The sequence below is a fragment of the Drosophila melanogaster genome, chromosome 2L (assembly GCF_000001215.4).
Source record: "Drosophila melanogaster chromosome 2L".
NCBI lineage: Eukaryota > Metazoa > Arthropoda > Insecta > Diptera > Drosophilidae > Drosophila > Drosophila melanogaster.
The window spans coordinates 7,399,955-7,423,090 of record NT_033779.5 but is presented as its reverse complement, the minus strand read 5'-3'; the positions used below and the strand labels follow the sequence as shown (position 1 = coordinate 7,423,090).

Sequence of the window (23,136 nt, the reverse complement as noted above, 5' to 3'; positions counted from 1 at the left end):
GATTCTTAGGTTTTTCAAGTTCTTGGAAATCCTTAAATTATAGTTTCATAGTATCGTATAAATACATCTTATCAAAAACCTCTAGGAATATTCTGACTAATATTGGAATTGGTCACTCGCTGGATCTGAGTCTTTCGTTTCTAGGAATTACTATACAGTTCGATTAGCATTGTAGCAAAATAAATATTTCAAGATGATTGAATATCAAGACGTATTTTATTACTTTGGAGTCCTGATTACAAGAACCATTTGTAATGTTTTTTTTTTTTTGTAATAGAAAATGTTTTTTAAAAGTTGTGTGTAATTAATTAGGTTTTCGGCAGCTATGTTTTCAACTGCCCACTGTGCTCTCCTTCTCACTCTCTGGCTGCTGCTCTCTGCTCCACGCTTTGCAGCGCTGTTCCCGGTGCATGTGTATGCTTTTTGGGCACACCCCGCTAAACCCGCGCCCAAAACCAACCCGTCTGGTCTGCACACCTCTCTGCCCCTCCTCTCACCTGTCTCTCCCAGCGAAGCGACAATGTCAATGCGCTCGCCTCCCTGCCGCCGACTGACTGGGCTTCTTGGTGTGTGTGCACTTTTTGCGTTGCCACACACTCGCACACACAGTCCACTCCTTGACTCACCTCTCTTCCTTTCCTCTTCCTCTTCTACCACGGGCCTTCGGTTTCTCCATGATTCATCTAAATCTCAAGGCAAGTCAAGTCTTTGATCGTAAACCGAGTATATTTCTCTTATCTTTTTAAGCTTTTTTTCGTTTTGAGAATTTCACTATGTATCTTAAGACTCTAATTACTACAATTCTTCGCTAATAACAAGTACAGACACACACACGTACATATGTTTACAATAGGCTGGCCTTAAGATCTACCAACAAATATTAAAAAATTGAGTTACAAGCTCCCTAAAAACCATTCTCCAATTGTATCATGTTTATGAAAGTGGTTACAAAACATATTCTACATTAATGCATATATCCGCTAGGATAAATGCAAAGGAAGGACTGGAGATGTGGTTCTTCAGATGTCTACCCAAAAATAAAATCGTTGAAATCAAGAATTCGGAGCCAAGAATTCGTCATCGTCGTCGGCGTCTGCAAAGCATGCCCTGGCATGCTTCCAACCACGTGGTTATGGAGATGAGCTCGGCTGGATATTGATGAAGGGCTGCCATCTTAAGCAGGAGTCGTCGATCTTGGGGAAGGTTCCCCTTCGCTTCACCCTCTCCTCGTACTCATCCAGTACGTCCTGGAAATAAGCATAGATCAGTTTGGAAATTAGTTTGTGTTTTCACCTAAGGGACTTACTTGCTTTTTGAGCACTATGTGCTTGCCCTTCCAGTACTTCATCATTCCGAGAGCTTGAAGGGTGCTCACAATGTCGTATGAGTAAATCGCAGTTTCCTAAACGAGCGATACATATAAAGTATATTAAAATGTATTTTTAATTTAATAAAATGTCCAACAATCAAACTCACCTGCGATACATCCTTGATGGCGATCGTGTTTCCCGATCGATTGCACAGGTAGTCCAGGAGCACATCCTTCCAGTACGAGCGGTACGAGATCAGGCCCAGATCGGATAGAGGTTTCTCCGGCGATCCGATTTTTCCCTCCACGCGGGTCAGCAGATAGCCTGCAAATAATTCGGAAAGGATATGGATGCGGGTTAAAAATAGACCCAAGAAGTATGCTACAGATACAGACGAAACGGAGTTCCTCGAGTTCCGGCGTATTATTTATGGTGACCAACTTTGGGCCCGCCCTCTGCATCGCCAGTGTTTGTGTGCGGGTGCTTAAGTGTGTTCGTGTTGTGTCTAGACAGGATTCCGCAAAGTATTCAAAGGGATCCGCGGGCAGGGGATCCACATTTAAGCAACGTTCTGGCGTACATTCAACCCAACGACAGTGTCACCCCCGAAGGACCCACCCCAAGAAATTATACTCTGGATTCTAGAGCCGTCTGGCAGCAACAATTCCCGTCTCTAGATAACAACAACCACATGGCGGTGAGTGGAGCGGCGGCGGGGAGGAGCAGCCAACAGCAACAATGAGTGCAAGCTAAGTAAATTGACGAGGACGAGAGAGCGAGGACACAACACAAAATCCACTGAGGCAGGCTCGGGAAAAAAACAGTTAGCAGAAGAAGAGGAGGCAAATAGGAGCAGAGCGAGATAGGAGAGCATTACCATGGGCGTAGTAAGATACGATAGTTGTCGATACGCCCAAAAGCAGGCGGAAGATGGAAAATAAAAAAAGAAATTTTTTGCATCCTTTATGCTTAATGCAGTGAATGCGATTTTTATTTCCTAGAGCTTAATATTTTTGGAAGTATTCCCCTTGCTGCACCCATGGCGCCAGCTGTGAAGCAACGGGAGAGAAAAATGGGAGAGCAGGACTCACTCAATGGCAGACACAGCTGAGAAGGCAGACGGGAAGGATGGAAAAAGCATGGGGCAGGAGGAAGAATCCTGCTGACTGACTGGACTAGCGCAGGGTTGAACACACACAGGCAAAAATAAACGCAGCGCTTCGCTTTTTGCATGACCAAGAACATTGGAACCTAGGTATCAAAACCAGTTTAAACTCAATTTATAACTACAATTTTTAAACGGAAGGGCCTGTTTAAAGACCCGCAATGCATGTAATTTTAATATACTACTTAGTATAGCGCAAAAAAGATTGGATAAGTATTACATGATCGTTTAGTAAGTAATCTTTTGATCTCGGCCCACTGTGCGCAGTATTTTATGCAGTTCGAGAGGAAGCCCCCTCGGCCAGCTTCTGATGCGACTTTTGGCCAGAAGAGGGCGTTTTCGGGTGGCACTTTGATTTCTTTGTGCCGCACTTCGTCTCGCTTCTTGCCCCTTCCCAATACACCGCAGCGTTATAAATCCTGGCGCAGCGAGACGGGGAAGCGGTGTTGGTGCGAGCGAAAGGGGGAGTATGGGTGAGTACGTCGAGACGACTTTATCGATCCATTCTGATTCGCAGAGTCGAGCTCTCGCTCTTGCTCGCACTTGCACACTCGCCGCTGACGCAGCAACATTGTTGTTGCATAGCCACAGGCGCTGCGAACGAACAGTAATGAGTTAAAGAATGAAAATTTACGCAAATGTGCAATAGGGGACGGCGACTTCAACTTTAACTCAAATTAGCAAGGCTCTAATTATTATTATTTCTATGCGTTTTTCTTGTTTTTTATGCAGCTACCAGAGTTTGAAAAGCAGTGAGTAATAAGCAGCGAGAGAATGAAACAAAGAGAGAGTAACCGTTACTCGCTCTTTGTGCTCGCAAAGAGGACGACGCCCTTTCATTGTGACCTGTCCTGACCTTTGTTGTCTGCCGCCAACAGTTGTTGTTTTTGTTGCTCTTCTGGTGTTGTTGTGTCTGCTAAATTTTATCCACAGTCAAGCTTCTATAAACAGACAAGCAATATCTATCAGGATTGAATTATTTCTAGAACATATTCATATCCAAATATGTTATTTTTATACTTATACGCTATAAGGTTTTTTTTTTAGATCTAAGCACTGTTTTAAGCTGCCACCGATAAATATTTAAGATTAATTCTTCAAGAACGATATTTTTCATTACCTTTATAAAATTTTATTGTCGAAGTTTACTTTATAGAATTCGCACTGTAAGTGCTTTTTGTGGGTATGTTGCTTGTGCGGGACTTGCAAAAGATAAAAGCAAACTTTAAGCGGCACGTTTCGTATATTTTTGGCAACTTGGGTAAATTTTGTTTGTGGGTTTTTAGAAAGTTTCGTTAATTAATGCAGTAGGTGGCAACCCTTGTTCGGAACCTGTAAACTTGGCCCCCTCATTTGCATTTTGCGTGGTGCATTTTGTACACCTGGACATACATAAATGGTGTATGGCCGTACCGCTCTAACACATATGTCTAGATCTGTTCGATTTTCGGGGGACCGGTGGGTTAAGTTAACCCCTGTCTGTCTGCAAGTATTCCTTCCACCTGCCATGTGCAAAATAACCAATTCCAGTTAATGATGACGAAAATGATTTGCACGCCGCCCCGCGCGGCTCCTACATACAACAAAATAATTTTCAATTGGGAAACGGTAATTTATAAAAAATATATTTAATTATGAAAGTAAAAAATATTAAGATAGTAATTTAAGATAGTTAACGGATCAATAGAGATTTTAATGTGAAACCTTCACCACTTGATAATAAGCCGAGATTACCACATAACCTCATGAAATATCATATTCTTACCAAAGACCTAAGCAATAAAACAATCGATTCGAACTCTAAAACAAAGCTCTTATTAAAAAGTAGAATTATACCAGATTTTCCTGGGATAGATTAGATCAATCAATTATTTTCCGTGCACCTCACTCGCTCTCTTCGCAAAACTTCCTCTCCCTCTCCCTCTCCCTCTCACGATCCCTCTCTCTCTCTGGTTGACCATTACTCTTTTTGCCGGCCGGCACTTGGCTTTGTGTCTGTGGGCCTTCGCGTGTGTCTGTGTAAGGTCAATGTCGTTTCGCTCGCTCTTTCGTTCGTTCATTACCGCCCAATCCCCCTGGCCAATACACCAAGCTTCCACGCCCCTGGCATTGCATGTATTGACTTTACATAGGCACAAATGCCGCCGCCTCTGCCGCCGTCGCTGTCGACGTCGATTGTGAATGTAAATGTATGACTCAAGACTCTCTTTGTCTTTTCCCCCCACCTTCCGCTCTTTTATAGCTGGGTAATTCTTTTTTCATAATTTTTTACTTAGCTACCTTTTTTTGGGTTGTGTGTGTTTTTATTGTCTAGTCTGTGGGCTTGGATTAATTTTAAACAATTTTCGTTGCAGCCGCTAAAATTACTTATGCGATATGCAGTGCACCTGTGTGTGTCTACGTTTAATTGATGCAGAAATTGCATGTTCTGCACCTGGAGAAGAAGAAGAAGTGGATGCAATGGTGGGGGAAAACTGCAATTGGAAAGCTGAGCCATAGTCTCCTTCATGTTTGGCTTTTCTCATGCAATGATGATTATATTTCACACACACCTGCACACCACACACACACACTTATGACTCAGCGAAAGAGGTCGGAGAAGGGGAACAAAGAAAGATTCAATTTGGACAGCAAATTTTAGTGGCCAATATACTTTTTCACTAACAAGCCTCATTTAAGCCCAATTTCAGTGGAATCCCAACCACTCAATCCAACGTAATTGATATCATATGATTTTCAGGGTCACTGTGTTCTTCCAGTTAAAGAATTGCGCAGAAGAGACCACAGAAGAATTCGCAGTTTGAGGTCAATTATACATTTAATCGGCTGACAAGAAAGAAACAATTATATTCGTTCCTTGTTCTTTCATATTACTATAACTAGCACCCTGAACAATATTAAATATTTCAGATAAAAAGTATTGCATTTTGAGCATTCATGGGAGAAACTTATACTTTGTTAATTGGTTTCATATTAAATCAAATATGAATTATTCAATATAGCAAGATAAAGGTCGTTGGAATCATAGTAAGACGAGTTCGATGCATTTGATTGCAGAATGGTTGTAAACTGAGGAAGAAAATCCCCATTTATTAACAATTCTTAAGTTTTGTGTAGAATCTCAAGTGTTAACTTACTGAAATCGATGAGTAATCTTCCGTAACCCTTTCGCTGATATGGCGGCAATGTTAAAATACAGGAAACATTGTAAAACGAGTTCTTCTCCTGCAGGAAAGGAATATGCTGCAAATATAGAAAAGTGTGTGAAATGATTAGAAAATAAGAAATAAAAACGAATCAGGCATGAGCAGGCGGTAATTTAAGGTTTTCACTAATCCACTTAAAAGTAAGCAAAGGTTAGCGAACATATTATTAAAATTAAATCAATTACAAAGGTTCAAGAACAATGGCAGACGTGAAAGGAGTGGGGAAACTGAAGCTTGGAGTTGGGAAAAATCCACGAAGAGAGGTATGGCGAAAAACTTCAGAGTTGGGGGATCAGACAGACATTTTCCAGACAAAAGATGAGGGGAAATGGGGTGGGGGGTGGTCCCTTGCAAGTGGCAGAGATGATGGCAACATTTATCTGTCGCTTTTGGCTTTTTTCGGCAGTTCAATGACCAGCAAAATTAAATGAATCGATAGACAGCCAGCACCAGAGACAGTCAGACAGAGATGGCTGCAGCGGCGTGAAAGAGATGGCCAAATTGGCGAGAGAACTGTGCGTAAATACATAAACATACGCACATACATACATATATAGCTGCCGCAGGAGCACAAGGACCACGAGTCTGGGGATCGGGATATATATACGCAAGACAGAATGACTCGTACATGGATATAGCCATGCCCAGCCCCCTTGTCTCACGGTCATTGCCAAAAAAACAATCCCAACACAGTGGAAAATCATTGAGATAATACCACATGTAACAATAATTTTAATAGAAAGTTTAGTCCTCATTAGAAAAATAGTTTTCAAATAATAAATGATATACGGGTAAATTATCCAAGACTTTCTTAAATTAAAGAATATCATTAGAGCAGCTAAAACTCCATTAAGTGGCCACATTTTAAGTCCTGTGTGCTGAATCTGGAATATGGCAACAATTCGGAAATTCATTTATGTACACTGCGGGTTTTTCATTTTGATTTTTCCTTTGTAGTACGCCTGCTTTTTGTTTTCTGAGGTCTGCTTTTTTTTTTTTTGCTCGTTTTTCCTTTGTCTGCCCCGATGTCTGGGAACGCAACCACATAGCAGAGGAGTCCCTGTTTCCCAATCTGATCCCCCGCCCCGCCAACACCCCGAGATCCTTCACCCCGGATTTTCCTGGCCCAGCCCGGGCAATCGCAGTTTTGTGGAGCAGGCGCAGACGCAGTATCAGAATCAGAAATTCCCGGACCCGGCCCAGAGGTGCACGACCTCAATCGTGTCCCCAGCATCCGAGCATCGGAGCAGCGTGCCCAGCCTGCCAATCCGTCTCCCTACTCCAATCCTCGGTGTCTGGCTGCTGTCTGGACCCCGTTTTGGAGTCAGAGAGTTGGAGGTTAACTGCGGGACAAAGGATTGCCGAAAATTATCACTGCCAAACGAAAAGGGGGTTGGGTTTTCACTCAAGTTTATACGCAGCCTAGTTTGCAGATGCAATGTCATGATATAGGAATATAGCTTTGATCCTAATTTACTACCATAGTTATACTAAGTTACTCTTGGAAGCGATTTCGAAATATAAAATAATACATTTTAAATGATTCAAGCGATATAATTCTTAACTTCCTTAGATATGCTTAAAAATGTTTCAATATCTCCGTTGAAATACATTCTTTAAACATTTTCATGGGCGTACATTTCGTGTCCTGGTAGTAAAGAAATTATGAATGTCCTAGCACGAGCGTAGTAAATATATGTAAACTTGTAGTATGTGTAGAAACTGCCAAATTCTGACTGCCTCGGGATGCTGCGCCAGCACAGCGAGGGTTCACAAAAGGAGCTGCAAAGAGGGGCATCATCGGGAGCAGGGGCAGTGAATCGGGAGGAGAGCAAGAGGAGCAGCTGCAGCATCAGCCAACGACATGCGCAATTTGTAACACAAACCCAGTCTCTGCCAGCGCCCAAAAACTTTCTGCATTCTGCAGTAAAACTGCAAACCGAAGGTGGGATCCCGCCAAAGCCCGTGAATGTATCGCCGGACCCGTATTTTCCGTACATTCTGGTGGGAGGTCAAGAAACCGTGGCTGCTTTTTAAAGCCAGGGGAAATGACTCTCTCGTTCGCGCCGCTTGTTTCTCTCTGTCTGTTGCTTATTTACCCGAAAACGTTGACAAAAAAATTAAATGGAAAAATCATCTGCTGTTTTTGGTGGGCATGGTCAAGGCAGAGCTCACTGTCTGCATCTGGATACAACCATATAGTCTGCTTGACGGTACATATGTATGCACCGTACATGGGCTGTGGCTGCCATTCTGGGAGTCTGGGATACCGGCTTCTACATTCCTCGCATCTCTATTCCGTCTCCAGACATAAAGGAATCATAAAACTGTAAAATGTTATTATTCAATTTTATGCTGGGGAATAACCATAAAGGTTCTGGAAAATTCTGGCGCACAATTGCAGCGCGACTATTCAAATAATAAGCAATTAGGAATCGAAATCATTAGAGCAGGATCAGATTTTCCGCTTTGGTTTCCAATTGCTTAGGAATAAAGGGAAGCATTAATTTTTGTAGTTAAGCCCTCTATTAAGCTCCTTATTAAATATTCATTTTGATACTTTAACTGCTTCAATATGTAACTCAACTTAAAATTATATTTAACTTAAAATTTATAATTCAATGAGCTGGAAAATCAAAGTGGATTTGTTATTTCAACTGCTTGATGTTTGATTAGCATATTAGCATATTCAGTTTTTAACAATTACCAAAGAAAATATACATTACGAATAAATACTTTACTTACCTTGCTAAAATAACCAACAATATGACATCCATCCACATCGGCCAGCGTCATAATGTAGAAAAGGAAGGGCTCCACATCGTAGTAGAGGGTTTTGTGATCCAGAAAGAATTTTGCTAGCAGGCACAGATGCTGACAGTATTGCTTATAACGTTTCCCGTCCACCTGCCACACCTGTAGTTTGCCCTTGCGGTATATCTCATCGCCCGGCGGATGCCGCCAGACGCATTTCTCGGCATGCCGCTTGATGCCCGTCTCTGATTTTTGGTAGCGCAGGCAGAATTCGCAGATATACATTTTGGGCAGGCGGGCAGCATCGTCCGGATAAGGGGATTGATACCAGACCTTCATCTTGTACTTGCCCATGCTGATATATCTGTCAGACGTAAGGGTTGTAAATTGATCTCCATAAGTTTGTTATATTACTACTACTTACTTTATTCCCTTTCCCACGGGCAGGTCCTTGAGTTCGTCTTCGATCCTTTCGGATGCTTGAGCTTGCGCTTCCCGGAACAATTGCAAATCATAGTCAGGCACCAGGCCTGCCAGATTTGGTTCCCGGTCCTCGTCCGTTACGTCTTTTTCCAGCTTTACCTGAAGCGTAATCAAATAGTTAGCAATAGTCTCATATGGACTTTCAAGCTAACCCACTATCCTCACCTTCGAGTCTAAAAAATTGTTATTCGCCGGCTTAAAGTTAGCCCTTGACTCGCGAATCTTGGCCAGAAACTCGCGCTGCTCAGGCGAGAGCGTCTTGAGATTGGTGTTTTGGTTACCCGGCGCCGTCACAATGTTAACCGGCATCTTTAGTCGCTGTTCATTCCTCAGTTTTCTCTCATTGGCACGCTCTTTGCACTCCGAGGCGGACATGTTGTGATAGATAGGACAGGCCTCCGGCAAAAAGTGCTTATCCAAATTGCCACTCAGATGTCCGGATGAATCGCAGCCCTCGATGGGACACTTCTTCTCAGTCTGGGTAATCGGTGACACGGGTCGGGATTTAATGGAGCTCAGCACGCCACTGCTGATTCCGATTGGTTCCCTTTTCACTTTGCTTTTGCTGGCGTTCAAATTCGAGGGCGCTGGCTTTTTGGCGGGACTTTTGGAGATCATAATTTTGTCATCTTCTAGGTCTCCATCGGATTCAGAATCGGTTTCCTGTTTGGGTTGCTGTTTTGTCCTTCGCATGCTGAGTGATCGCGTCAGTTTCCTCATGGGATTGGCCTTGTCTTTTCGCTCTTCTTCGCTGTCGGAGTTTTGGATTTTTGTTGGTCCGCTTCTCTTACCTATAATAATAAGAGTTAAATTTAAATATTATTAAAATCCTTACATAAATTCTATACTTTATACCCTGCCTACCTTTAGCTCCTCCTTTTACTGGCTGCGAGCTGTAGGAGTTGCTGGAATCACTTCCCTCAGACTCGCTTCCTGAACTTGATTCGTCGCCCGAGTTGGAGCCACTCTCGGAGCCCGAACTTCCGTCACTGCTGATCACCGGTCCCCCGCCGTTTTTCTTTGCCGGCGGCAATTTTCCTCGGATTTGTTTGGGCCTCACCGTGCTGGCCATTTTGAGGGGAACCTTCCGCCCGTTTTTAACGATCTTCATAGAGTCATCTGTGCTATTGGACGAGGAGGAGAGCGAGGGTCGCTTGCCCTCGCCGTTCTCCAGTGATCGATTTGTGTTGTTGTTGGCCGATCGCTGGGTAGGATTGCTCGGTTTGTTAGCGGGATTGCTTGGCTTGTTGACGGACGCGGGTGGTTTTCTCCTGGCTGCTGAGGCGGCAGCTGCCGCTGTTACAGTGGAACTGCCCATTGCACGTGAGTTCTTTTTGGCCGGCGGCGCCGAGTCCTCATATTCGTCGTCATCGCTGGAGAGTTTACTTTTGGGAGGATTGTTTACTTTTTTGCTAGATGGCGCTACGCTCGGCTTGGGTTTATCCTCCGACGCCGCAGGAACAGGCTTTCTTCTCTGTGCATTTCCGGAATTAGTTTGTTGTTGTGTTTGCGTCTGGGATTTGGCGGAGGAATTCGTGGATGGCTTCTCCTCCGGCGTCGCACTGCTGGAATCCGTGTCCGAGCTGCTGCCCGTTTCCGAACTGGTGGATCCGCTTGTGGATGAGCTGCCCGACTCCGAGCTGCTGCTGCCGGACTCCAAGGCCATTTTTGTAGCGCAGAATGTTTTTTTTAATATTTGTACACAAAAATGCCTGTTTTCCTGTATTGTTTTGATTAGAGTGGCCAGAGGTGGATGCCAAGCGGAACGCCATGGGAATCGGCCGGAGCTATCGGCTTATAATATGCTAGAGATGTGCAACTAGGGCACAAAAATATCGTATTCCAAAAATATTTTAGTTAGCAAATATTAATTGAAATACGAACCTACACAGTTTATTGCCTTGTTTAATAGGAGTTTTTAAAATTGATATAAGCCAGTTTTTGTGATTAAAGTCGAAAATTTCTTTATTCATTTGTTGCTTATAAAGAGTGCTTGTCGAGTACGATAAATTTAATAATCTTAACGAGGAATCAATCTTAATTTACGACGTGCGGGGAACCAAAACCAGAAAAACAAATAAAATAAATTCGATAACAGCAATCTCTTAAGCCTATTACTCATTTCAGCCAATTTATTTACGGCGCCATGTCGACTTTTTTGACAATTTGAAACGAAATAATTTCCTATCTGTGGCAATCACTTGTTGTCAAAAAAAATTGCCCTTAAACCCTCTCACAAAGAAAAATTATTGCTAAAAGCGTTATTAAATGTTCCCATCAATTTTTGCATCAAATGCAGTAAAGTGAATTATAGTATTTGTGGTTTTGTTGTAATATTCATTCATACATGTGTTGATACTTTAAAACTAAACATCACTGTCTGATTGGCAAATGAAATGCATAACGTCAGTGGTACAGGACAGAACGATCATAATGTTTTCGTGCCCAAAAACGTAGGCGCAGTGCTGGGTAGGATTATTGTATTTGGGTTCATTTTTGCGCCACTTGAAGTAGGTAGCTCGTTTGCCGGAGGCCAAGGATATAAACTCGCCCTGCTTGGCCAGATCGTTGACACCCAGCCAGTAGTTCGCCTTGTTCAATTGGCCCACTATGGCGTTGTATTCCTCGGCATTTTGGAATGCTGCGAGGTGGCCGCCCATTTCAATGCACCTCTGCTCGGCGGTCCTCCAGTTCACCTGTAAGTTGTGTTCGATGTAGAAATATCTCGATCCTATCTGTTGATATCTCTGCAGCACGAGTTTCCTTTCGATATCGGATAGAGTCTTCTGGATGGCTGTCAACTGGTTTTCCGTCCTCTTCTGTCCATCTTTCAACTGATTACTCAGCGCTGTCTGATTGCCTTCGATATCCTTTAGTTTTTGCTCAAGGTCCTCGGTTTTGATTGCCTTCGAAATGTTGTTCACAAGGAATGCTTGCTGGGCTTCTATTTGGATTTGTGTCGCCGTCAACTGGTCTTCGATCTTATCCAGTTTCGCGACGCTTCCATTAAGTTTCACCTCGCAGGCTCCCCAGTCCTGTTGCTCCTTCGAAAGGTGATCGATGACCGGCTGCAGTGCGGATACGCAATATTCACTGCACTGATTGGGAGGATCTGATAATAGACACACATAGCGCCTGCCCTCCTGGGCTTCTATCAGGGATCCGTAAGGATACAGCAATAGAAATGCGCACAAAATAATTCTCGTAGAGCTAAACATTTTGGACAACCACTGAGGTTGAAGCTTGATAAAGAACTGATACTGAAGTAATTGGCTCTCTTTTTAAAGGCCCGGCAATATGGTTGATAAGCATATTTGATCTTCTTATTAAAATTGTCACAAGAAATTTGATGTGGTATCATAAGTTATCATTATTTGTAAAGCGTTGTCAATATGGTATGGTAGTAAAGTAGATATGTACTTCAACTTAATGACATACTTCATTTCTGAAATCAGCGCTAAAGTCGATATCCTCCACTATTAGATCACTCAGCTAGCGGGAGTGCGTATATATAAAGAATTTAACAAATTAAATAATAAAATCAAAATATATTGGGCGTGTCCATCTTCTGAAACAAACTTGCGTTGCGTTTATAGGATCTGCACGCTCGATCTTATCTTTATAGCTTTTATGGTAACCAAAATCACAAACGGAAATGGCCAGATCAACTAATGATCCGAAATGAGAATTCCATTTACCTGTTGCATATTCATCAACGAATGAGGTATACTTTTTTTCTCTACGAGTAACGGCTGTAATGTTAGATAATCATCACTTGATTAATTAATGTCAACTTGTTTGCTCTTCCAGGAATTTCTTTTTTGTGCCCACTTTCACCGGTTTATTGAACTTAACTGCTCTGGAGGTTTCCAATTAAATTATCTGGTTAATTGTAGATTTTATCTACGCCCCTATGTTGAAATAATCGAAAGCTAGCACAGTCAGAAGAATGATATATGTAGAAATTTAAAATGATTCACATCTGCCGGAAATGATAAAGCTTTTTTATCTAGGGTGGTTCCCTAATTTAGTGACCACAATTAAATTTGTTGCTTGTGTGTTAGTTTTTGAATTACTTATAGGGTTTCTAATCACGAACTAACAAAATTGATAAAGTAATGTTTGCTTGTAAATATAAAGTTATCCTTCCGTTGAAATAGAATCTATTCAACATTCGCTGTACTTATTATGAGATGATTGATCAAGAAAAAAAATTAATATTTTTAATTTACTAAACGATAAATAAAATAAATGTATATATAACAATTCAAATTAGATGGTAAGAAATAAAATTTAAAAAAAAATTGGATGAAACAACTGGAATAATCAGTTCCAAAGCAAACTAAAGTATTTTTGGTTGTCTTAGGTGAGGTCACACTAAAGCCGTTTCAACGTCTGGCAACGCTGCACTACGCCAAAACAAAACAAATCATTTTTGTACTTTTTAAAAACTCTTGCTCATTCTGCAATGTATAACGTGGAATGCATTCCTATTAAGGACATAAAGCCGGGTCTGAAGAACATCAATGTTATCTTTATTGTCCTGGAAGTGGGCGTGGCCACCGTTACAAAAGAAAACCGCGAAGTGAGGAACTTCAAGGTGGGTCCATCGTTGCATTATTCACATAAAAACAAATAATATAGTGAAAACAATGTTTATAAGGTGGGCGATCCTACGGCCTGCATCAATGTTTCGATTTGGGACGAGCCGGGCAAACTGATAGCACCCGGTGATATTGTCAGACTGACAAAGGGCTACGCCTCCATCTGGAGGCATTGTCTGACCCTTTATTCCGGAAAGAACGGCGAGGTGTTCAAGATCGGCGAGTACTGCATGGTCTTCAACGAGAGCGTCAATATGAGTGAACCGAAACGGGCGGAGCAGCAGGCGGTGGCAAATCCTGCTGCTACTCCGGCGGGACTTCCGGCCGGTGGTGGTGCTCCTGGCTTGCCCGCTAAGGGTGGTGCCACGGGCATTCCACAGCCCGCGGTGGCTGCTGCACCAGGTGCTCCCGCCACCCAGAGCGCCGTGACCACAGCTCCTGCTGCGGCGCCAGCAATCGCACCCCAAACGACAACGAAACCTGGCACCCGTGGCGGCCGTGGAGGTGGAGGACGAGGTGGCCTTAAGGGGGAACGGCGTTAAATGGTCTACAGACGCGGGATAGCACTTAGCGATCAAGAATTAAACCTCTACAGTAATGCATAGCTTAATAAGACATGTTTACACATCCCAAATGATCGGACCTGGATTTGGTATGTTATCTAGACTATTTGGGCTTTAAAATTTACGTAATAGGTCTGCATTTATGAGTATCAGTTAACCATTCAATTATATATGTATTTTAAAACTTAATTGCATCTTTTAAAAGCAAAAAGTGAGCATGTTTTCGTCGAACTATTTAAGCATTAAAAAAGATATTGAATATAGTACTATTTTTCAAAATAAGGAAATCAGATTACTAAAAACGAAATTTAAAGTTAATCTAGCCTAAATGTAGTAAAGCTTTTAAGATGCAGATAGAAAAGAAACTTAAAGAAAAGCACCCAAATCGTAAGTTTAAAAAAGATTGTATTTATATTTTATTTGGCAAAATCAAAGACACAAAAAAGGTTTCGAGAGCAATTGTCCAGCAAGTTAACTTGTATTGCATTATACTTCAACTCAAATGGGCGAATCTTTCTTCTTTTTTTTTTACGTGTAATTATGATGTGTGTTGAGTGTGAGTGTGCGTGGAATTTAGCTTAGGCTTAATATCCTCTAGCGTTGGGCTTAGGCCTTCTTCTTCTTCTCGTAGTAAGCCTGCACGGCTTTCAGAAGATATCCAACTTCCTCGACGGTCTTGATCTGGTAGTTGGCATAGGTCTTCAGCGTGGGCAGCTCGGACACACGGAAGGTCTTGCCGATGCCGTGCAGCACCTTGATGGCATCCTCATCGGTGGTATCGTCGCCCACATAGACGATCTTCAGGTTCTTGGCCCAGTCGGCGTCGAACTGCTTCTCCAGGATCATCTTGGCACCCTCACCTGCAATGGCAAAAACGTAATTAGAATGGGCTTATTTACTATTTCACCTATTTAAGATTAAAGGGTATACAAATTTGCACAGCAAACCATTCTTAAAATATTCTTGTATTTGCATAAATGCAATCTGTGGTCGAAGCATGTCTTATTTCTAGTGGAAGCCATGTGGAATGTATACAAACATGCTATGCACTGCTGGAACTCATCCAAAATCGCTCAATAAACAAGCGAGAACAATATTTTCAAATGTCTAAAATTCTTCTCGGCACACATCTTAGATCATATAAATCGCATGCAGCCCCCAAGAAACAGAACCGAATTCTTCCCCATCTTGTTTGAATTATTTTTAGGTGTCTACGTGGGCGGATCTTCTCTATTTTTCGTTTCGTAATTTGGTTTGGCCAAGTAAGTGAGTGTTTGAATAGATGAAATCGAATCATTTAGCTACCACCTTGGTGTGCAGTAAAAATCAGTATATTTGTATATCAATCTAGAACATTAGAACTGAATATTAATCTACCCCATCTAATTATTTTAATTACTCAGCTCTCCTCTTCCGTTTCTAGCGTTTAACGCCACATTTTTGTTTAATTGGTGACGCAGTCGTATTCACCGATTTTCCACCGCCTTCCCGAACTGTTGCAGTTTTCTCTTATTTTTCAGACGGCACCAACAATTCTTCTCTTTTGTATGCGCCCGTTGAAAATAATATTTGTTTTTTTTTTTTTTTCAAATTTCCGTTGGCTTTTACTTTTTGCAAGCATTTTGTTCTGGCCCCTATAAATTTATTGCCTTTGGAGGCGTACACCATCATAATTAATTTTTGATTTTCACGCATTTCATACATGAATATATCTGCTTAAAGATGTTTCATGTATCTCATCGCCACGGCTCATTGGCCTGAGCGACATTTCGGTTCGGAATGGGTTGGTTGTCTTCTAGAGGACAGAGTGGCGTCCATAAATCTCCTCGAGGGGGGTCGAATTAATTATGAATATTTTTTCGCGAATTTGGAAAAATATTTTTTGCTTATTTGTTCGGATTAAAAAAGATCAATAACTTGGGATATGTTTAAATGTCGTCAGTGATCCAAAAAAAAAATGTTTTTTTTCTGATAGGCGAACAAAAAAATTGACATTGCTATTCGAAATACCTTTATATCTTAAAAACTGAAAGATTGAAGCAAAGTTGCATACTAAAAGAGAGCTACAACTTTAATAATCTGTGCACATATCTGTACGACTTACATAAAACTATGTAACGCATCGTTAGGGGAAAACGTCATCAAATTAAATTGGTTTCGCTTGATTTTGGCTTCATTCATCTTTAGAAAAGCTAAAATTACAAACATCCCCAACAAACCGAAAAGTGTGTGTTTTCAATTGGAACACAAAACTTTCCGCAAATATTGTGACTAGCGGCAAAAACAAGTGATGAAAAATTTCGAAAAACGAAAGCGAAATCTTGTGTCTATGAGAAATTACACAGATACGTTAATTTATCATAAGAAATCGGGCGAGTGACTATATGAATATATATAGAAGAAGGCAAGTATATATAGTTTTAGGCGCGCTTTTGACATCAGTTGGCTGCGGGATGTTTTGTCTACCGCCGTCTTGTCTATATATTTTTCTCAGACATTTTAATTTTGTCTGATTTTTGTGAGTGAACTTTCGAGCGGTGTGTGTGTGTGTTAAATTTTTCGTAGAAAATATTTTTTGTGAAAGACGCCCACGTCGGATTCCCAATGGGGTATAGAGAAAATAGAGAAATTTTAGCAATAATTAAATCATCGAAGCGTCGAGTCAAAAATCGAATTCTTCGAGCAGGTGCCGAAGTGCGGAAAAGCTGAAAGGAATGCCATGGGGACAGCTTGCAAATGGATGGCAACAGTTGGCAAATTGTTTAACGATGACTGGTGTATTAATAGCCCCTTTGGAGCATCGCTTGATTCCCACTAACCTTTGTCCCAGTTGACGCGGGGCTTGCCCTCCAGAGCGTAGGGTGTCTCGATCAGCTGGAATCCATGGGCCTGGATCAGTCCCTTGGCCTCGGCAATCAGCTTGGCCTTCAACTTGTCGGTGACGCCCTTGTAGTGATAGGTCACGGAGATCTTCTTGTCCTCCACCCAGGCACCGGAGCACACGACCTGTGGAAGGTTCAAATTTTTGAGTAAATGATCTGGCTTGAGGGTTCATCTCTGATCTCACTAACTTCTATTTTCTACTTTAGATTGTATCTGTTAAATAACACAAATAACTTTTCACGACCTTACGACACTTCGAAGATAGATAACTTTTTGAAGTCTGCTTTTATACCTTCTTTAGTTTCAATTTCCCTGGGTCGTTGCTATCTGCTAAACTGTATATAACTTACCTTTTCCTTGAGCTCAGACACCAGCTTGTTGTGCTTCTCGAGCAATTCCTCGGGCATCTCGATCTTGAATTTCTTGCCGGAAGGATACTCAACCTCCAGACCATGGTTGCCGGCATAGGTCACATTGGGGAACTTCAGGTGGTTCTTGATCTCGCTCAGTTCGCGACCGGAGAAGACGACCATGAAGATTTTCTCGTTGGCGGCCAGTTTCTTGATGTTGATCTCGGTATCCTTGGGCATGACGGACAGCTCCTCGGTGAGCGGGGCCAGGGTGCCATCGTAATCCAGCAACAGGGCCACCTGATCGGTTTCGGGGTTAATGAATCTATCGAGGGAACAATGCACTTTAGATCCTTAAGGTTCCTTCGCCACCGATCCTTCGAAACTCACCCCTCGAGGGCCTTCACGTAGTCCTCCTCCTTCTTCAGCAATGGTGCCTTCTTCTGCTCAGCCATTTTCTATGTGTATCTCTGTTTCAGATTATTTTGTATCTAACGGATATTGCGCGCCGTGCTGGACGTTCCTCGACCGATTTAATACTAATGACCAGCTATGCCCAGCAGCCATATATCGCCTGCGATCTATAAGTATCCGCGATCCCACATCTCGTTCTCTTTCTGCTTTGGCCTCTCTCCAAATGGTTGGTGGCAACTCTGGCCCCGTACGTTGGCCAAGTAATTCCCACAATATTTATGAGGCATATGCGCATAAAAAAGCACATTCTATAATGGATCTTCGACTGTATATAAGACTTCTATATATAATGAGAAAAAATACACACACAAATGTCTATCTATATAGCCGCAAATTTCGGTTTGTGTCGCTGAAGGGAGGTGAGTATATAGTGCGCATATATATTTTGATGATGTCTTTCATGCACCTTTGTTTGAGATTGTTTGTCTTTTGGAAGTGTTTCTTTTTATATGACACACTTTGGGGTATCTAAGTTTATCGGACTTTCTAAGGATTATTTTAACAAGTTGAAACATTTAAATTTCGACATTTTTCTGCAACGGAAGAATCATTTCCATGGTATCAATGTTCTGTTCGCAAAAGATTTCCATTCGAAGATTTATTTATTTTCTTTTGATCTTCAAACGAAGAATGAATGTTGTGCTTGCTTTAAGATTAATGAACGAATTTGTATTCGATTATCTTGAAGTCAACAAATATTTATTTGCCGGTCAATGAAGGTTGGTTAGAGTTTTATTTCGATTTGCATTATTCGAGTGAAAAAATCATGAGTAGATTAAAAGCATATAATTTATTCTAATGCCACTAACTAATCAAATACATATACATTTTATATTAAATTTCAATATTGCTTATGCAAAAACAGAATTTCAAATTATATTATATGTATGTAACAAATCAACAAACTTTTTAGATTTTATAAATTCGATTACATCTAAGAAACATACACATTGGCTATCCATTTGAGAAGATCGGTCATTACAGCCTGCTTGGGCAACCGGAAATCCGCATAAGTTTGAATCTGGGCATCAGCAGAAATTCTAAACGAGCGACCCAAGCCTCGAAGCACCTAAAAGGTTTCATGTTAAATATATAAAAAAATATAGGTTTTTAAAAAAGTAACATTTGAACTCACTCTCATGGCATCTTCATCGGTGGTGTCATCGCCCGCAAAGACCACACTCACTTTCTGCGACCAATTATCCCCGAATTTCTGCTTCAGAATATACACGGCAGCCTCTCCCTTGTTCCAATTCACTGGGGGCTTAGCTTCGATGGCTTCATGGGCCTGATTCGCACGGAATCCGAACTTTGTGCAGATCTCCGAAGCCAACTGCTTTTGCTGATCCTTCAGGGCTGCGGGCGTATCTCTGTAGTGGTAGGTGAGTGACACCTTCTTATCCTCCACCCAGGCTCCATTCTTCTCCACCTTCTCCTTGAGCTCCCTAACCATTTGTGTGTAGTTTTTCTGGATCTCCGTGGGTAGCTCGTAATCGTGCCTGGAGCCATCGGGATACTCGATTTCCAGTCCATGATTACCAGCATATGTAATGCCATCGATATTTACTTGTTTTTGCACATCTTTCAGTCCGCGACCCGAGATCACAGCGAGAAAAACTTTGGGATGCTTGGCTATCTTGTGCAGTATGGCCTCCAGTTCCACGGGCATTTTGGTCTTCGCTGGATTATCCGCAATGGGAGCTAGGGTGCCATCGTAGTCCAGGAGTACGGCAACTGGACTTTCAGAAATTAGATACCTGAAAGGTTGTGAAGGATTAATCGCAGGTCACAAAACTTTCTATGTTATATGAGAGACTATGAGAGAATTAAGCAGTGAGTTGATGAAATTAAGCGAATTGCTTATCAGTAATTTGCTCGTTACATGACATGGACAAGGTCACACTTCCGTCGCTAATTATCACATAACTCCGACTTACCCAGGTAAATTATTCGCAAAATCCTCGAGATTACTAATTACAGGTGCCACTTGTTTCTCAGGCATTTTCACAATTTCCCGATAACTCCTTGTCGCGTTTAGAAGTAATGCCAATAAAAATACGATAGATTTCACTGAAACAATTGTGTGAGGAGATTAGTTCCGCGTTTGAAATTGTCTTATCAGCGTGTTGATGTCTCAGTGCATCAGTTTGAACTGGGAGATTTTCTGGCTGAGACTCGTTTTTATAACCGTTTGATAGTTCTCACTCTCTGGAGATAAGAAACCCAAATCGATGGGGGGATTCTCTGACATAGACTTTTCCTCTCAGCGGGTAATTATCACCCGAGTACAATCAGCTCAAAAGATCAAGTCACCTTAAGGTAGCCGGGTACTTGGAACTTCTCGAGCGGCTATCGACACCTATCCCTGATGGATCTGCAAGGCGGTTTGACTTGCTACTTCTCCGGCAGCTGCAGTTTTATAATGATCCGTCGGCGGTGATTTCCTCAAACAAATTGTCGCCGGGTTTTTGTGCTTTTGAACAAAGGCAGTACGCCACCCACCGCCCGCCGATTCAACGACTCGCCGATTCAGTGCATCATGCGTTGCCTTCGTGTACGGTGCGTGCATTGCCTCCTTCTCCCCGGGTCGTAAAGTTCACATTGGAGGGCAATAAAACAGCAACCAAAAATTCATAAATTCCACCCACTACCCAGTGAGTGACACCCGTCCCTCTGCTTTGCCGGGACTCGTCGTTAATTAGCAATGAGCATGCAAATCTGGTTATGTACTCGCGTTTGTCCTTGCCAAATCCCTTTGACGTGCCGATAAGCGTGTCCCTGCAGGAGGTAACCTAAGGACGATTCCCCCAACCTCCTTATCCCTATTCCTATCCCTATCCCTAACCCTACTGACATGCCTCCACCACGATGTCAACGCGATTTGGGGGCACAAATATTTGTTACATGCAGTGGAATTGATTAGGCGACAACAGTGACTCTAAAAATAGGCACAGCATGGACGCGACACGCGAAATCTATGGAAATTGGAGTGGGAAAATGTGGGGGAAATCTTGCAGTGCCTATGGGGTTAACAAGCTTAGGCCTCAGCCAGTACTTTGTGGCATGAGCTTAAGGGGATTTAAGGATTTGCAACAGTTTTGTTAAGTAAATGCATTTTACAAATGTACAAATAGGAATATTAAAAAAGTCGATTTTTAATTTTAATCAAAATCGAAGAAAATATCTATTAGATTATCTTTGTCAGGTAGCTATGATAATATCTGGGTTAGTGTATCTTTTAGAGGGTTAAAGTCGAAGTGAATCACGCTGTCTGGGAACCGCAGCATGCTCCAAAAGCATGCTCAGACACACACCGATACCGACCAAACCCAAAACAAATCCAGACCTGACCAGGCCAAACTGTTTACTCTCGATATTAGCACAGGTAAGATTCAATATAGCGAACCAAAAATAAATTTCAATTTAGAAAAGTATTTAATTAAAGATCCTTTTTAAAATACTAACCGATAAAATTACTTAAAATTTAACAATTTTATAATGTTTTTATTTTGTCTAGAGCTCGCAATTCTGTGTAATTCTTTTCAATGAGTGTTGACTGTTAAATATTAGGATAGCTAGACAGACCAAATTCAAGAGGGTTCGAGTGCAGACAGCCCTCTCATATTAAACATAAACAAATCCGATGGAGTTGGAGCCCATCAATGGAATCTTTTGCGGGGCACGAGCCCAACTGTCCGATTTTATCTGGTTGCTAATTTCAAATTAATTGGGAGGCCACTAATTTTCGCTTGGTAAACAAGTGTGTGGGAAACCCCTTGCTTCATTCTGCGATTCCCCCTTGAAAAGTGGAAAAGCAACATATTTTTTTTCTTTTAATTTTGTCCAATTTTAACACTCACTTTTCCAACGAATTGCTCTTATTGATGGGTCACAATCTTAATTTGGCTTATTTTCCAACTGAAAAACTGTCAATTTGATTCTTGTTTCCAAGTTTCTGGTAAATATTTTGCAAGTGATCGAATCAATTTTGTTTTCTTCGCTTTCAAAATTTTGTTTTGTTTGGCTAGAAAAGCTTTCGCAGAAGCTCTTCGATCAAGTTCGGTGAATCAGCTAGTAAGGTGGGCTATAATGACGGGGTGGGGAAGATATATGGGCCAACATAAATAGATTTTTGAAAACGCTTGAAAGCGGAAGGGAACAGGAAAATGAATTAGCTGAAAGTAGGCACAGTGTGCTTTTGCTTGAATAAAATGTAAAAACAAAATTTTTTTTGAAAATGAAAAATTGTCAATATATGAATATTTCTAACATATTTTCAAATTTATTAAAAATATATCTTTTTAGATTCCAGAAATCGTTACAAATTCAATGGAGTACGTAATAAAAACTTTATTTTGCAAAATCCTTAAGACTCAATTAAGTTTTGTTTCCACAGTAAATATGTTTTTGATAAACACGAATTAACATAATCAAGGGAACGTACCCCACCCACCTTTAAAGCTATTTACCTGCTTCAGATATTTGTAGAAAATAGGTAGGGGTGTTGTTTTTCACACCTTTGCGTCCTTAACCCGTAAACAACAAGAATTCAAAGTGACAGGTAGGCTTGACATGCGGATGGGGTTGAAAGGTCGGGGGGCAAAGGCTTAGGTTGGACACATAAATCAGCCGAAAATCAGGGTGGTTTGGGTCAAAGGGCGTGGGCCTTGGAGCCCAGGGCAGTCGAGCGTATGGCGTTTACGTTGGTCAAAATTAATGCTCAGCTCGACTGGCTAAATTCAACCTGTTGCCTCTGTCAGAAGCAATTAGTGGACGTGCCACAAGGCGTTTCGATGTCAACAGGTTGCCACATCTCACACCCTGCATATGCACACCGATAGAAGGGGGGTTTAGGACTCTATCTACTTGTATGGTTGGAGGTTTCTCCACTTGGCGAGGCGTGTAAACATTTTCCGCACCGCGCGTGTGTGTGGGCGTTGTGTTTGGCCTAGCATTAGGGCATGGTCTATTGCCAATTACATGGAAAATGTTTGTTTTCTGTTTGTTTGGTTTCTCGCTTATAATGTTAAGTGAAGGTCAGCTGGCCAGAAACCGAAATTCAATTGCCTCCTGTGGAGGGAGAATGTTTGTAGCGGGAGTGTGGCTACAGGAATAGGCCTACATCATTCGTTGGCAACATTGTTGCCAAGGTTGAGAGAAATTTTGGGACAAGTTTACGTATGCAAATCATTTTTAATCTGAATTGTTTACATAGAGTGCATATATATACTATGTAATTATAGTATTCTGCCTGATAACATAGTTCATTTAATTGTTGTATTATTTTATATTTGAATAGTTTAAAAGGTTGCAATTAATCATCCATTTTATGGTAGATAGCTAG

The 23,136-nt window shown here is 41.6% G+C and overlaps 5 protein-coding genes and 1 long non-coding RNA gene across 13 annotated transcripts; 1 reads left to right on the top strand and 5 right to left on the bottom strand.

Moving 5' to 3' along the window:
- Window positions 1–354: 354 nt before the first annotated feature.
- chm (chameau) lies at window positions 355–10,674 on the bottom strand. Of its 3 annotated transcripts, none has more exons than NM_001273263.1 (8): window positions 9,783–10,674; window positions 9,084–9,709; window positions 8,860–9,017; window positions 8,427–8,799; window positions 5,613–5,718; window positions 1,477–1,634; window positions 1,307–1,402; window positions 355–1,247 (listed from the first exon to the last, which is right to left on the bottom strand). In NM_001273263.1, the coding sequence occupies exons 1-8, from the start codon at window positions 10,582–10,584 to the stop codon at window positions 1,131–1,133; spliced, it is 2,436 nt and encodes an 811-aa protein (NP_001260192.1). In that variant the 5' UTR covers window positions 10,585–10,674; the 3' UTR covers window positions 355–1,130. The 3 variants fall into 3 exon arrangements, with proteins under 3 accessions (NP_001260192.1, NP_609117.4, NP_001245930.1); NM_135273.5 differs by having other exon boundaries at window positions 702–1,247; NM_001259001.2 differs by lacking the exons at window positions 355–1,247; window positions 1,307–1,402; window positions 1,477–1,634 and adding an exon at window positions 5,278–5,544.
- Window positions 10,675–10,861: 187 nt separating this feature from the next.
- CG15818 (uncharacterized protein) lies at window positions 10,862–12,182 on the bottom strand. The gene has a single exon (NM_135272.4). It carries the CDS (start codon window positions 12,134–12,136, stop codon window positions 11,285–11,287), a length of 852 nt encoding a protein of 283 aa, NP_609116.1. The 5' UTR covers window positions 12,137–12,182; the 3' UTR covers window positions 10,862–11,284.
- Window positions 12,183–13,281: 1,099 nt separating this feature from the next.
- CG5181 (uncharacterized protein) lies at window positions 13,282–14,558 on the top strand. Its single transcript, NM_135271.3, has 2 exons — window positions 13,282–13,518; window positions 13,582–14,558. Exons 1-2 carry the CDS (start codon window positions 13,387–13,389, stop codon window positions 14,062–14,064), a joined length of 615 nt encoding a protein of 204 aa, NP_609115.1. The 5' UTR covers window positions 13,282–13,386; the 3' UTR covers window positions 14,065–14,558.
- Window positions 14,491–17,864, bottom strand: CG5177 (uncharacterized protein). 2 transcript variants are annotated; one of them, NM_001273262.1, is made up of 4 exons: window positions 17,709–17,864; window positions 17,319–17,643; window positions 16,905–17,091; window positions 14,491–14,945 (listed from the first exon to the last, which is right to left on the bottom strand). In NM_001273262.1, exons 1-4 carry the CDS (start codon window positions 17,771–17,773, stop codon window positions 14,692–14,694), a joined length of 831 nt encoding a protein of 276 aa, NP_001260191.1. In that variant the 5' UTR covers window positions 17,774–17,864; the 3' UTR covers window positions 14,491–14,691. The 2 variants fall into 2 exon arrangements, with proteins under 2 accessions (NP_001260191.1, NP_609114.1); NM_135270.3 differs by having other exon boundaries at window positions 14,616–14,945.
- Window positions 17,865–18,117: 253 nt separating this feature from the next.
- On the bottom strand, window positions 18,118–18,344 carry lncRNA:CR46205 (long non-coding RNA:CR46205). The gene has a single exon (NR_133070.1). It is a non-coding gene; the product is annotated as a long non-coding RNA:CR46205 (long non-coding RNA).
- A 19-nt stretch (window positions 18,345–18,363) lies between these two features.
- Window positions 18,364–21,756, bottom strand: CG5171 (uncharacterized protein). Of its 5 annotated transcripts, none has more exons than NM_001298780.2 (4): window positions 20,106–20,235; window positions 19,730–19,862; window positions 18,928–19,549; window positions 18,364–18,861 (listed from the first exon to the last, which is right to left on the bottom strand). In NM_001298780.2, exons 2-4 carry the CDS (start codon window positions 19,792–19,794, stop codon window positions 18,727–18,729), a joined length of 822 nt encoding a protein of 273 aa, NP_001285709.1. In that variant the 5' UTR covers window positions 19,795–19,862; window positions 20,106–20,235; the 3' UTR covers window positions 18,364–18,726. The 5 variants fall into 5 exon arrangements, with proteins under 5 accessions (NP_001285709.1, NP_001188709.1, NP_609113.1 ...); NM_001201780.1 differs by lacking the exon at window positions 20,106–20,235 and adding an exon at window positions 21,653–21,756 and having other exon boundaries at window positions 18,565–18,861; NM_135269.3 differs by having other exon boundaries at window positions 18,565–18,861; window positions 20,106–20,187.
- Between the last annotated feature and the right edge of the window lie 1,380 nt (window positions 21,757–23,136).

Excerpts from the sequence above, each read along its gene's own strand:
- chm (NM_001273263.1), bottom strand. The coding sequence starts at position 10,584 with ATGGCCTTGGAGTCCGGCAGCAGCAGCTCGGAGTCGGGCAGCTCATCC. Across the intron at positions 5,719-8,426 it reads TTGTTGGTTATTTTAGCAAG|CATATTCCTTTCCTGCAGGA; the intron begins GTAAGTAAAGTA and ends CTATATTTGCAG. Across the intron at positions 1,248-1,306 it reads ACATAGTGCTCAAAAAGCAA|GACGTACTGGATGAGTACGA; the intron begins GTAAGTCCCTTA and ends GCTTATTTCCAG.
- CG15818 (NM_135272.4), bottom strand. The coding sequence starts at position 12,136 with ATGTTTAGCTCTACGAGAATTATTTTGTGCGCATTTCTATTGCTGTAT.
- CG5181 (NM_135271.3), top strand. The coding sequence starts at position 13,387 with ATGTATAACGTGGAATGCATTCCTATTAAGGACATAAAGCCGGGTCTG. Across the intron at positions 13,519-13,581 it reads GCGAAGTGAGGAACTTCAAG|GTGGGCGATCCTACGGCCTG; the intron begins GTGGGTCCATCG and ends AATGTTTATAAG.
- CG5177 (NM_001273262.1), bottom strand. The coding sequence starts at position 17,773 with ATGGCTGAGCAGAAGAAGGCACCATTGCTGAAGAAGGAGGAGGACTAC. Across the intron at positions 17,092-17,318 it reads TGTCTGAGCTCAAGGAAAAG|GTCGTGTGCTCCGGTGCCTG; the intron begins GTAAGTTATATA and ends AACCTTCCACAG. Across the intron at positions 14,946-16,904 it reads CCGCGTCAACTGGGACAAAG|GTGAGGGTGCCAAGATGATC; the intron begins GTTAGTGGGAAT and ends TTGCCATTGCAG.
- CG5171 (NM_001201780.1), bottom strand. Across the intron at positions 19,550-19,729 it reads TTTGCGAATAATTTACCTGG|GTATCTAATTTCTGAAAGTC; the intron begins GTAAGTCGGAGT and ends ACAACCTTTCAG. Across the intron at positions 18,862-18,927 it reads CCGATGAAGATGCCATGAGA|GTGCTTCGAGGCTTGGGTCG; the intron begins GTGAGTTCAAAT and ends GAAACCTTTTAG.